This window comes from Caloenas nicobarica, chromosome 2 (genome assembly GCF_036013445.1).
Source record: "Caloenas nicobarica isolate bCalNic1 chromosome 2, bCalNic1.hap1, whole genome shotgun sequence".
NCBI classification, from domain to species: Eukaryota; Metazoa; Chordata; class Aves; order Columbiformes; family Columbidae; genus Caloenas; species Caloenas nicobarica.
The window spans coordinates 70,970,788-70,983,448 of record NC_088246.1 but is presented as its reverse complement, the minus strand read 5'-3'; the positions used below and the strand labels follow the sequence as shown (position 1 = coordinate 70,983,448).

The window sequence follows — 12,661 nt, the reverse complement described above, 5'->3', positions numbered from 1 at the left end:
GAGAAGGTGAATATAGAAAGACCAAGACTACAGAGATGAAACCCTCTTAAAACTAACTAAGATTATAAAGCAAGTAAAGTAATTGGAACTTGTACAAAGAAGATGGACATTATTGCAGACAATACATTTTGTAGTGTATTTGGGTAAGTAGTCAGGGAACACGGTAATTGTTGGCAGTATTGCATTTGTGAAAATCATGTTCATCTTAACGATGAGCCCAGGTACCAATGCATTTCTAATTTGCTGCAGAGCTGGGTTTCTTGAAAGAGATATACCCCTATAACTACCTTACCGCTAATCTAACTTTGCTACCCTTGGTAGTAAAATAACAGCATCAGTAAGAACAGAGAAGTCCCTGCAGCTCAGGTAAACTACGATGCTTTCAAGGCAGTCAGTTATTAGGGGCTACAACAAATTACCCTGGCTGCGGGCCTGGCCTTACACACTCAGGGTGACATTCAGCTGTACCATTTGAGGTTTCAAGTGAGAGTCACCCTGGCACACCCTGGCATTATCCAGGGTGACCGAACTGCAGGTCAATCCTGAGGGAAGTCCTGAGCTCAGAAAAGTCAAAGGGAGTTTCACTACTGACTTTAATGGCATCAAGATTTCATCTAACAGGAATATAAAACCTTCAGCTTCTCTGACAGAGATGCAAAAATCAGTGAACACAGTAGGGCAGTGCCTCTGAATTTCAGTCAGGCATTTGATACTATGCCTCATAAAAGCCTGCTATAAATATCGACTCACACTGACTAAGACAGGAACACTGCTGCACTGATTGAAAGCTGCTGGCAAATGGCAACGGATCAAGCTGGGGAGAAGTGTCTGTGATAACAGTTCTCAAACTTTCCTCTCGTATCCTAGAGGAAAGCACAGTCTGTGCCTCCACACTAACAGGAACACTGCCAAAGGACAATTCCCATCCACCAAGGCAAGAGGTGCTTTACCGTAAGACAGAGAGATGATACCCTTTGTGAGGCTGAGCCATACCAGGGGGATGTTTGCACTCAGCATTGTGCCTGACCCAAGACAGCCTCAGCAGCATCACTGTCTCCTCCCCTGGCATCCCAGCTGACTCCTGCTCTGAGACTCCAGCATGGGTGGACATGCCATGACTGCACTGACTGCTGCTTGTTCCAGATATAAACTGGGAGCAGTCTGCATGGCTTTCTCTGACTGAATTCTGCCTCCAATAAGCCCCTGAGAAGTTCTGCTACTGACTTCAAGAGGAGCAACAGTTTCTGGCCCTTGCTGTTTCCCTCTGCTCCTACTTTGCGATTCGGCTTGTCTCCCTCTCTGGCCCACATCTTGTGAGTGCTAGTGCATCTGCAAGTGTGCTCCTTCCCCAGCCTTTTCCTTTCTGCCACACTCCCTGCTCCCTTCTCTTGGGCTTCTTCTGTAAAATGAACAGAGAACACTACAAAAAGAAAAATTCAGGATAAAAACTTAGCAAAGCTCGCTGGCAAAGATATCTTACCATGCTAAACAGAAGAACCCTAATGTCTACAATTACACTAATAAATAAGGACTGTGCTTACTGTAATATAAAGGATCTGACCCTCCATCATGAAGGTGAACTGAATTTTGCTTTAGACTTCAGTGAGTAGGCACAACCCAAGCACGTAATGCTATGCTATGACAAAACACCCCACCATTACTCGTGATTCTGGGGGGCAGTGCTGCATTGGGGAGACACTCAGGAGACTTGAATACTGCTTCTTCCTCCATCCTCAATCTAATGAGTGGTTTGAGGCAAATCTTGTAACATGCTGCTCCTGTTTGTCTACCCTATCCTTTGTGTTCCACAGAGAAACTGATCTTTGTAAATTAATATGAAAGGCAGGACTGAAAAGAGCTTGTGTCAGAGCCAGGCAGAAGAAAATAGTGATGTGATTACAAAAGCAAATATTTAAAAAGGCAAAAACATGCATCTGTAAGGTTGTTACACAAGAGAGATCCTCTATCTGCACTGGAGCATCAGCCACAGAGTACTATGTTAATCACAGTTGCTTTGCACATCACCTTTCAGCCTCAGAGCTGAACCTATTACATGGCCCCTGCAAATACACGTTCCCCCAGACCCGGGGTTCGGTTACTGTTATGTACTGCACTGCAGCTGACTGTGGAATGAATGGTCATGCTGAGAAAAGCAAACAAGACAGCCTACAGCCTGCAAGGTCCTGGAGATCACTTTCAGCTACAAGAAAGTTCCTTTATTTTTATACCTTCTGTTTAACTGCTAATCCTTTTGTTTGAAAGACACAACAGCAGAGAACACACTGCAGGCATAGCACAAGAGACATCAAAGAGGACAGAACAGGTAGAAGCAGGACATGTCTTCCAGAGTATCATAAAAAGAAGCCTAAACGAGCTCCTGCATTTCAGTCAGGAATAGCTTCAAAAGGCCATTTTGGCACACACTGTAAAGTAAACCCATTTGGAGGTGGGGTAGAGGTGTGTGTCCCTAGCTGAATCAGAGACTTTCAGGGGCTGCACAGACTCTAAAGGCTTTGGAAAACAAAAGGTTTTTGAACACCCCAAGTTTGTTAGCACGCTTTTAGGAATGGAAATTATCCCTGTGCAGGAGATGAAAAATATAAGCCATACTAAACCATGTTAAGAGAAAGGAGCTACAATCAGAGAAGGCAACTGAACAGGTCAGGGCTGAATGTGTGTTCAACCGGGTGGTGCTGTCAGGACAATAAGACTTGAAGTAATGATAACCTTAGTCATAGAAGCAGAGAAACTAAGCAGGTAGCTTAACAGATATGGGAGGTGGATGAGACTGGCTTAAGGACCTTGGACTAACATCTGTGCTTGATACCTGACTTTGACATTGACCTCCTGTACCTTCTGGGCAATTCATCTTAACCGGTTGACTTCCCTCCTCAGTCAGCAAAGTCAGCACTCCGTGGGGAGGTGGAGGAGGGTATGACACACAATTTTCTTTCCACTCCTGATAGAGAAGATTATTTTATATATATATATATATTTTTTTTTTTTTTTTTTAACTATGTGGTTTAAGCTCCCTCCCTCCCACAACTCTTCAAGCCAAATACACTGGACTAATTACATCACTAGGGACAACACTTCTGATCCAAATCAAGGAAACAGCTCCTTCCCTCGCTGCAGTGAACATGGGGCAGGAAGCTCAAAAAGCCCACATCTATCATTTCACACTTCCAAAAGCTCTCCCCAAAGCCACAGGAAATATGGCCATACCAAAAAGTTTCTCATGTCTGCTGGGAGCTGTTGAAGGATGCCTATTTATTAGCCTATGGAAACCCAGAACCCCACAGGCATTCCAGCCCACTACTGTTTTCCAGTGCACCATCATTAAGAGGCAAGAACACCGCCCTCTTCCAACATGGAAGGAAGGAACATGGCCTCCCCTGAGCTGCTTGAATGTGCAGTTTTCTACTGAACCAAGTCAGAGCATGCATTTATGACCATTTATACTCCATGTTTATTTTACATATGTGAAGCTTTGTGCCTGGCATGAAAGAGTGAGAAAGTGTTGCCTAAACACATGATTTTTTGCGGCACTGGCTTGAAGAAAGGCTGGTAGCCTCATTAAGAATCTGCTGCCTGTTTAAGAATTTCTGCTGTTCTCACAGAAACAAATTCAGACTCATTTCTTCAAGGGCCCTGGGAAACAAGTACGAGCAGTAGGGCTCTACTGCAAGGACTCCCATGTGCCAATGCAAACACCCTACTCTCACTGCAAAAGGGCTGGAGAAAGCATGGCATTAGCGCTCTGAGAAGTTACAGTAACATCACAGAAGGGGCATGAAAAGCCTCTGCATTGACTGTTTTGCTCCCTGACGACCCCATCCACAATTGCACAACACCCCTACAATTCTTATCATAGGAAAGCATTAGTCTATGTTCATCTGTCTTTCATAGTGATCTAATAGACGGAAAAAGTCATTGGCCTCAACTGGCCAGAAATGTTGGCGCATTCCCGCAGCAAACCTCAGCTTGGAATCACCAAAATAAACCTACACACTTTATGATTAGAGGTCACATCTGCTGTGGGAAGAAGGACGTGCGCAGGAAAAAAATTGGATCCACCCACCCTGTCATGCCCACATCAAACTGCTGTATCAGAGCACACAGTGAACATTCCCAGATAAATTATCAGCAACGGAAGACTGACAATGCCAATATGTTATTAAATAGTCGTCATTTAGCTCAAAGTCAACATCTTGCTGAACTGAAAGGGCAGATGGATAGAGCTGCCCTCTATTCTCAGAAGGGTATCTGTCCATATGTATTTGTCTGGAAGACAAGAGGTTTGAGTCAGACTCGTCTTTCTTTCTCTCTTTCCCTTTTTCCTTTTTTTAAATGAGGACTCAGAAATTGATGGAACTACCACAGAGCTTCTGATGCCTACCAAGAAACCTCTGGGCCTTGTGTCTGCACAAAATTATCCCCCCAGACACACCCTCTGCCCTTTCTACACACTTACCATAATGGTGTGATGTGGGAACAGGGCACGGACAGACTTCACAAACTCCACAAAGTGCTCTGAATAGCCATTTGCCACATCCAGGCAGATGTATCTGATAAGTGGAATGGCCTCTAGAATACTTGTTAGCTTGTCCAAATCAGCTTGTCCACTACCTGAGCTTGCTGCTACATGCTAGAAAGACAGGGAGAGCAAAACGGAGTAGCAGTTTGTAAAAACTGAGGTAAACACATACTTCGTATGTCTTTTTCTGCATAGGCTTGAGATGCTTTATGCTAGAAACTACTGAAAATCATACAATATAACATGAAATAAATACCTTCCTGGGTATATCAATTTGTTACTTCCGTTTTGTTTAAAGGCTCTAAAATAAAGCAAAATTAGCATTTTATCAGCTCTTCATTCACAAGTGGATTCTCATAGGCAAATATAATCACCTGAGACAGATAAAAGCTCAGTCCTACTCACATTAACACAAACACAGAAGAAGCCCTAACTTGGTATATTTCCAGAAAGGCAGACTGGCAAAACCTGGGGCACTGTGAGAGAGTGGGATCTGGATCTTTAAGTTCACCAAACACTCCCTTGATCTAGAGCATCACAGAAGAGTTTGGAAGGGACCTCTGGAGACTGTGTAGTCCAACTGCCTTGCTCAAGCAGGGTCAGCTACCATTGAAAACAAGCAGATTGCTTCCTCCTTTGTATTTCTATGAGTTCTTTCCAATAGAGAAATAGTTTCCACAGCTGTTGGCCCACAAAACCTCTGCAGAGATCCAAAGTCGCAGCACAAGCCAGTATTTAATCACTAGGAGATCCTACTCCAGTGATTATGAACCACAAATGAGCTAAGTGCCAAAGTGTTCAGACACAGGATATTCCTGGGACCATTTTCCACCCTATAGTGGCATATAAGCAACCCTGATGAACCTAAGTGATAGGCTGGCTTTCAGACAATCCTGTAATCAATAGTCTTTGTAATATAATTCTAAAATGTGCCACAAGTAAAGATACAATACAGCTGTGTGGTATTCTTGTCCACACAGAAAAAGTTTCAAAACTGCACTGAACTCCAAGGAGGAGGGGAGACAGCATGGCACGCTCTTATACTGCTTCTCCTGGTGTAGGGGCGTGCCAGAAGAACACAGAAGAAATTTGCATATGAAAAAGAATCTAAGTCAATATTTAAATTTAGTAAATGGTGTTTTCCCTGTAATGGTTTAGGCTAGGACCCTGTGAACAAATGGGGAAGCACAGCTAGTAGTAGCACAGCGTGAGCTCTAGTACAAGGAGGTAAATGAAGGATACATATGCCCCTGCAGCCTGCAGGCTCTGGATCCACTTGCACACCTGATAGCAAAGACCCTGCCTAGCTCAGGGGTGTGCAGGGGCAACCTGTGGTTGGGTTCCTTGAGGCTACTGGCATTTGTGGTCTTGGGCTTCTCCCTCACCAGCACTATCACAGCTCCTAGCAGCAACAGAAGCTATTCCCAACTATTTCCTTCTTTGTTCAGGGTACTTCTCTCTTTCTATTGCAGCCCTATCTAAACTTTGCTTTTTTGCATCTTAATATAAGCAGTTTCATAATGGACTCACGCAGCTATTCATTTTAAACAAGGACAAGCCACTTCCCTTGATGCATTTAAGCACAGCAAATATCTTCATTCCCCAAAATGCACTTGACAACAGTATTCCCAAGAGATCCTAGTTTATGTGAGTTCAGAACAAAGCAATAAACTATAATAATTTACAGTATGAAAGTGTACCTCAAGGCATTCTGGGTGATTGGCAGCAAACAGTTTCCATTCTTCCAGAGAATAATGCTTGTGAATTGCAGTGAACATCGCATGCTAGCAAAAATAAGAAAACTGATATTAATGTCCAAGTTAGTCATCTTTCCCTCAGCTGTGGAACAGCAAGTTATCAGAAATTCCCATTTTAAGTATAGGCTCATCCTACTTGAAAGAAACAGTAACAGTGAATAACAGACCAGGCAACTCCAAATGGCTATTCAAAGGTAACTTAGCATACTTAGCCAACCTTTCAGGATCAGATTTCTGATGGGTTTGATGAAGTTATGGTCAATATTTTGAATGTGCTTAAGCACTGCAAGAGATTAAGTAGAGATTTAAGGCCAGTGGCTAATTAACTAGCAACTCCTGACTGCTGCAGCTTTATCCAGTAACCTATACTTTCAAAACTGTTGCCAGCTAATTATTTTTTTCTGGTAGGAAGCACAATATACACCTGAAAAACTAAGCTCTAGATGCTCCACCTGAAGCTGAGCTACATCCAAGACGGAAACTTCCCAGTAAGCATCTTCACTGAAACTATCTTATATCTGTGCCCTGCCTCTGGTAACTATATTGCTGGAAAAGCACAGCTGCTTCACAGTGAAACCACAATTTCTTTTTCTGGATTTTTAACTCATGTCCCCCTGTTCTCTAACAAACATAGCGAAAAATTAACAAAGGCTGCTCACTGTCACCCAGTGGCTCCCCAATTGTTGCAGAAATAAGAATCAAGACTTACTTTTGCCATAACCACAGCCATTTCAAATGTCCCCACAGTGTCCATGTTTGCCACTATAATGGGAATTCCCGTGTATGTCTGCTTGGAGTTGCGGAAGGTGAAGGTGCGCGTGAGGTCGACCTGCAATGAATAGGCACACGTTCTTTTTAAGTAATTGATCACAGCCTAACACGAGTTTTGCCACTGACTTCAGTTACAGCACGCTTGGACCCTGCTTCTTATTTTTCCTCACATTTCCTGTTCTTCCTCCTTTCATTCCACTGTTACCTCACTTTATTTACTTTGTTACAACTTCTTCCTTCCAACTAGGAAAGAAAATATAAAAGTAAAATAATGGTTTTTGTGTTTAAGCGCATTTTTGCTGCAGAAAGAGAATAGAAATTATGTATATTAAAAAAAAAAAAAAAAAACCAAACCAAACAAGTCAGAAGTGGTTGGAAAGAAAGGGGAATGAGGAGTGTGGATTATTTTCCACAGAAGTAACCTTAGCTGCTTGTTTGGCTGCCTGAGAAACCCGAGTTGAAGTCCTAATTCTGCAGAAGTCAGAACTGGAACTCCCTCTGTCTCCGGGGAGTAGAGGGCTTCGTCCCAATCTTTAATGTAAATGACAATATAATACTCAAAATCAAGCTCTTACTTTTGGCTATGGTTACCAGTACTCTTGCCATACAATATAAGCAATCATACCCTTGCTTATTAAACCATGATGCTGCTAGTTTCGAAGTTAATTTCTTACAGTTGTGTCAGCCTTCACTTTCAAAGTTATTTCTTCTTCGGCATCCTCAAATGATCAGGGTAACATCCAGCATTTTGCTCCTCACATTTATTTGCAAGAGGTAATATCAAATTTAGATCGGTTCCCACTGGTTTACTTAGCATCTTGCAAAAGAGAAAAAAAATCTAGAAATCCACATAACCGTTATGACGTTCACCTCTTTGGTAACAGTGAAAATGAAGGCTCTTTCACAGTTTTCATTACTCCTTACTTCAGCCTTAGTCCAGGAACATTTACAGATCTGAATTGAAATCCATCACCAGAAAGGAAGCAATATTAAAAAAATACAGGACTTTAATGATTTATTGACAACATACTTTGAGCAGTGTCATATTGCAGGCTACATTCTGATTGATTCATGTGGTGGGGTTTTATTGCTGATTTGTTAAGAGAAAGAACTTGGTGACTCAGTGGTGTTTCGTGAAACAGATTCTCATTTTGTATAAAGGAAGGGTCACTTGGGTGAACAAGCTAAGATACATCTTAACGGAGACTCACCCTTCTTGTCATTTACTATCAGAGAGGCCTAATTCTCCACCCATCACTGATGACATATGTTCTCATGGGAATTTCAGCTGCCGCTAACATGAGAAAATTGTATGAAGAAGGTAGGTATAAATATGAAAATTTAATGTATTTTATCCACTTTTAATGCAATTTATTAACTAGAACCAGGGGAAAAAGGACAGAGTATCACATACAGACAATGTACCAGAACCACTGCCTTACAGTTTTCCACAGGAAAAATGTCTCTTTCAAATGAACTTAAGAAAGAAGAAGAGAAGAACAGTATGTTTAAGAAAAGACTGAGGCAAGATGCAAAACTATGCAGGGAACACAAGGCCATTACTCTTTCGGTGATTCTCACCTCTACTTCCTGTAACTTCTCATATATGACTTTCTTTAGCCAGTCAGCCAGATGGATCTCATGCAATTATCCACATAACTGATAATACTGTAATGGAAGGCATTTATGAGGGATAATTGCAGGGCTTCCCCTAATGAGGCTTTTGTTCTGTAAGAAATAGCACACTGGGTTGGACACGTTTATGTGGTGCCCTAACTCTCCAAATGGCCAGTAGAACCAGGTGTCTGGGAAGGGAACATAAGAACGAGGCAAGTTTTGAAAGATTCTTTCCCTAGCCTACCTTCCCAGGTCCTAAGAAGCTGATGCTTTGAAGACAAAGGTCTTCTCCAATCCATTCTGGTAAATAGCCACTCATGGACAAAGAATTCACCTTGTAATTTTTTTAACCCTTCACACCTTCAGCCTCTCCAATATCCCATAGCAATAAATTCCAAAGACTAATTATACATTACATAAAAACTATGACCTTTGCCTGATAATTACATTCTGTGCTTCCTGCTTCTTATTTTGTAAGAGAAAAATCAACAGCCACTTCTCAGTTTCACCTTTCCCATTCCAATCCTCACTTCACAGACTTCTAGCCTATCCTCCACAGCTGTTTCTTCTCCATACTGAATAGTCCTACTACACTTAGTTTTCTCCTCATGTGAAAACCAGTCAGTACCGCTGATCATCCTGGCTACCATTCTCTGTACCTATTCTAGCATATTATGCTGCTCTTGTGAAGGGATCACCAGGCCTGTGTAGTCAAGATGAACATACCAAGGAGGATCGCAAAGCTAACTGGTTTTCCATAGTTCGTCTAGTAGTACTTCTGACCATCTTTTTATCTCTTTCCTGAGTGGTAACAGATCATTTATAGCGTATTGTTCTATGTATTATAAGAAAATAACTTCTGACTCTAGGATTGCTCACCATCACTCAACAATAGTAAAAGTTTCTTTAGAAAGAAAATCATTAAATGTATTTTTTAACTCCTACCTAGACCTTCCACAGATGAAAGTACTAGGACATAGACTGTGACTGTTGTGTTAAAGCTCCCAGGACTTATTTGAATTTACAAATTTAAATTAATGACTGGACTTCCTACAGGGCGCTTGTCTGGTGAACATAAAATGAACAGCCTGGAGAGACAAGTCCAGCAAAGGCAAGAATAGCAGGCTACATGAGTACTAAGACTCCACAGACAGACAATGCTGCTCCCACTCCAATCATCGCTTTAACCAGTTTTGACACCTGAATTCAAGCTTCACATTTTCTGGTATCTTTTCAAAAAGAGAAAGCAATTGTGGAAAATGAAGACAGTGCAGGGAATCAAAACCAAGTACCAACATAGCAGACCTCAAGGAAGAGCTGCAAACATTCCGAAGTGCCTCCCTAAGAAGCTGACTTAATCCCAGTTACTACATAAAAAGCTATACTTGCGCAAAAGGAGGCATTCACACCAGAGAAGCAGACGCTTGCTGATACAAGCTTCAAAGCAGCAGCTTGCTGGGTAACAGGCTCTGTAGTATGCTGCCTCTGTTCCTCTGCCAGAACTATTTATTTATATTCTTGTTTTGAAGCAGGCTGGGGCTGTCCATTTCAGATCTGGCTCGCACAGACACTGTTTATTCCTGTTGCTACAGCCTCAGTGATGGTGTCCAATTTCTTAACCTTCACTGGTTTCCACTGACCCCCCTCATGACATGCACTTTTTCTCATGTGAAATGTTTTTAACAGTTCATCATAGCCACCAGTTACAACCCTGCCGTATCAGCTCGTGTTCCTCCTATCATTTTCCCTTCCCAGCAGCCCTTCTTTCCACAGCCTGCACTAAGCTAAATATACAAAATGCTGCACTTCAAGGAGCCATGTGTCACCGAGTGGAGCACAGCTCCACCTGTTTGCCAGGCCAGAACAGTGAATTTTAAACAGGGACCATAGGTCCCCAGGCAAATGGCTGGAAAGGGCCTACAGGCCTTCTGAGCAGTAATTGCACACGATGAGGAATTGCTCAGCCTGGACACTGTTTTTTGTAAATTAAAAATGACTAGCCTGAGATTACCTTTCTACTGTGGGGGGCTCTCCAATCTTACACCTTCATAACAGCAAAAAAGTTTTGCCTGGTTGTTGCCCCCAAAATCCCTGGCCGTAGCCCTGTAATAAACACGGCCACCTCGCTTCCCTTCCCAGTCTTGTCTTTCTACCTCACTTGATTTGTCTCAGTCTCTCTCACAACTTTACTTCCCCCAGAGAAAAGTCTAATCCTCTTTCCATCCCCCAGCACAATGTAATTCCTTTATTAGTCAAACTAAATCCTTTGTTAACCTTGGGGTTACGTGAGGTAAACTAGAAGGCACCTTCAGCCCTGAGGCAGCCATCTTTTTTTGTAGAGACAATCCTCGCAGGATTTCCTGGGGTCTTTCCTAATCCCTGCTGAGGAATCACTACTATCTCAGCTAACAGTGGCCCTGGGCCAGCAAGGGACGCGGAGCCCTGGGCAGCCCGGGCCACAGGCGGATGGCTGGCGCGGGTCACCCAGCAGCAGGAGGCAGGTCGCGGGGGCTGACATCAGTGAGGGTGAAACGCACCCCACCACCCCACGTTTCCACCAGAACGGGATCCCGGCCCGGCGCGCTCTCTGCCATGGGAAGTACTCCCCAGCATCTTCGCCAGCTGGTTTTGTTGGGGTTTTTTTTAATTATTTTATTAGTACTATTTTTTTAAAAGAGCGGCGTCAGTTACTCGGTAACAGCACCGCCCACAACCGCCGAGGCTGAGGGTGAAAATGCCGGCCGGCCCACACGCCCGCGTTTTGCCGGCCCAGGCTGCGTAACCGCACGCCCGCTTGCCCCTTGGCAGCGCTGCCGGCTCACCGCTGCCCCTATGGCAGGCACCACCCCCCCCCAAAAAAAAAAAAAAAACAAACAACCAGAGTTCACCCCCCACCCCGCTCAGCGCCGCAGAAATCCGCAGAGGCATCTGTTAGGAGCATTCTCCCTCTCCCCCACCCCCTTTTTTATTTTTGCTGAGGAGCGGGGGAGGACGGCGGGGCAGCGGCTCGCAGCGCCCTCCACCCCCTGCTCCGCCGGGGACGGGGCTCGTCTCGCCAAGGCGGGGGGGGGCGCGCCGCGGGCTCCCTAACCCCGGCCCCCTTCTCCCAGAAGGAGCGGCATCTCCCCCCCCGCCCCGCCACGCAAAGGGCGTTTCGGTCGGGGAAGGCATTGCTACGTTAGACTGGGGAATAAAAATAAAGCAAGGAGGGAGGGAGGGTTAGGGAAGGTAGGCGCTGAGAGCAGAGAAAAAGCATGCTGGGTTCGAGTGCCCCCACCTCTGATCTGCTTTTGAGGCTGCTTCTTTTAGGTCTGAGCAGGACATCTTTAAAGTCCAGTTTGAGGTCTGCGTCTACCCGGGGCATCTTGCAGGGGCGGCGGGGTGCGGGGGCCCGGGCTCTCCTGGCGGCAGTGGCGGCCCCGCTGCGCTCGCTCCGCTCCGCTGCGCCGCGCCGCCTGCAGAGCCGCGCCGGCCAAAGCCTGCGGGCTGCGCACGGAGCTTATTTATAGGGCGCGGGGCGGCCCGGGCCCCATCGCTTTATTAGGAGAGGGTTGTTTTTAGCCGTGCAGTTGGCCGCTCTCTGCCCTTTCTCCCGCCGTAGCCACCCCTGTTTCTGCGCCGCGCTGGACGCTCTGTATGTGGCGGGAGAGGAGAGGGGGGACAGGGACGCGGCGGCCTCCCGCAGCTCCCCGCGCGGGGCAAGGCAGCCGCACCGCCGGCGGCACAGCGGCCTTAAGGGCAAAGCAAGGGCAGAGGCAATGGCGCCTCCATGTGACCGAGCGGGCGGCCGCCGGGCCCGGCGCCGCCGCAGCGTGTGGGAGCTCGCTGCTGCCGGGCGGCCGCTGAGCTGCTGAGCTGACATCTTGCGCGGCCCCCCCCGCCCTTCCACTGCCCCGGCTGGCGGCTGCGGACCAGCTGTTGCGGACCAGCGGCCATACCGACCGGGGCTGGCGGTGCACAAGTCTGATGAGGAGCGGCT

The 12,661-nt window shown here is 45.4% G+C and overlaps 1 protein-coding gene across 1 annotated transcript in view; it reads right to left on the bottom strand.

Annotated features, from left to right (window-relative positions):
- GMPR (guanosine monophosphate reductase) overlaps positions 1-12,144 on the bottom strand; it is a 44,864-nt gene extending 32,720 nt beyond the window's left edge. The window contains exons 1-4 of the mRNA XM_065628735.1: positions 11,960-12,144; positions 7,004-7,123; positions 6,238-6,321; positions 4,475-4,648 (exon numbers count right to left, since the gene is read on the bottom strand). Of these exons, the coding sequence (XP_065484807.1) occupies positions 4,475-4,648; positions 6,238-6,321; positions 7,004-7,123; positions 11,960-12,046 (465 nt within the window). The 5' untranslated portion in view covers positions 12,047-12,144. The remainder of the gene's footprint in view (positions 1-4,474; positions 4,649-6,237; positions 6,322-7,003; positions 7,124-11,959) is intronic.
- Positions 12,145-12,661: the final 517 nt, after the last annotated feature.